This window comes from Branchiostoma floridae, chromosome 1 (genome assembly GCF_000003815.2).
Source record: "Branchiostoma floridae strain S238N-H82 chromosome 1, Bfl_VNyyK, whole genome shotgun sequence".
In the NCBI taxonomy this organism is placed as follows: Eukaryota; Metazoa; Chordata; class Leptocardii; order Amphioxiformes; family Branchiostomatidae; genus Branchiostoma; species Branchiostoma floridae.
The window spans coordinates 5,513,026-5,514,206 of NC_049979.1; the positions used below are offsets into that span (position 1 = coordinate 5,513,026).

The 1,181-nt window shown below is 41.8% G+C and overlaps 1 protein-coding gene across 1 annotated transcript in view; it reads left to right on the forward strand.

Moving 5' to 3' along the window:
* LOC118425984 (thyrostimulin alpha-2 subunit-like) overlaps positions 1–1,112 on the forward strand; it is a 7,826-nt gene extending 6,714 nt beyond the window's left edge. The window contains exon 5 of the mRNA XM_035835197.1: positions 962–1,112. Within this exon, the coding sequence (XP_035691090.1) occupies positions 962–1,057 (96 nt within the window). The 3' untranslated portion in view covers positions 1,058–1,112. The remainder of the gene's footprint in view (positions 1–961) is intronic.
* Positions 1,113–1,181: the final 69 nt, after the last annotated feature.

A 1,181-nucleotide genomic window follows, 5' to 3' on the forward strand; every position in this document is an offset into this window, starting at 1 on the left:
ATTGTCGTTGCAATGTTGTTTATCACCGTTTACAAAGGTCCTGGAATGACAGAGATGTTAACAGAGGTTTATCGAACATATTGACGTCATTTAAGTTGAAGCACGTCACGGACTATCCGTGGTAACTTTACCTTTTGTACATTCTTCTTTTATGTCTACTTAACAGAGCAATCAGTAATGTATTGTCGTTGCAATGTTGTTTATCGCCGTCTACAAAGGTAGGTCCCGGAATGACAAATATGTTAACAGAGGTTCATCGAAAATATTGACGTCATTTGAGTTGAATCACGTCACGGAGTAGCCGTGGTAACTTACCTTTCGTACATTCTTCTTCTGTGTCTACTTAACAGAGAAATCGGCAATGTATTGCCGTTACAATGTTGTTTATCACTCTACAAAAGTCCAAATGACAGAGGTGTTAACAGAGGTTCATCGATCGATGATATACACATCGACATTGCATTCCAAGATGTTTGGTTCTTTAAGCAGCTTGTTAACATCAACATACAAACATGAGTCTCACGGATGTATGCACTGTCTTAATCGTTTTCGGGCAGGTTAACTTGATAGAAATTCACCGACTTTGTCTGCATAGCATGCAGCGTCTTAATCTCTAAGCAGATCCTACGGTAGCATAATATAGTATCAAAACCTGACAGAGGAGTGAAGCCGGCCCAGGAGTGTGTTTGGATACCTACATGGCAAATGTACACCTCTTGCATTGGCTGAATACACCCCTTGTCCAGTTTAGTACTATCTTATGCCATCGTAGGATCTGCTTGGGGATTAGCAGAATGTCATAAAATGAAATTGACCGATGGATTGCCTAGTCACGCACCGGGTACGAGGCATCAATTTTTCAGTCAGCAAACCAATCCAATGAAATGAAAATACTAAAAAGTGCTAATAACGATTTTCATTCTCCGGTTACTGATATTTTCTTCCCACTGTTTCCCACCAGGTGAACTTCTCGTTGCGCTGCGGAAACCTGCTGGTCCCCAAAACCCTCTACTCGGCAGCCAGCTGCTCCTGTAGCATCTGCGACGATAACCAGTGACTTCACAGCTGACCAACCGAAAGTAACACTCGGCAAGGAGAACCTCAGTGCAGAAGCTTGTAGTCTTCATGGTCAGAAGATAGTATTTTCACGACTCGTTTCAAAGATTTATTAATCGCTCAAA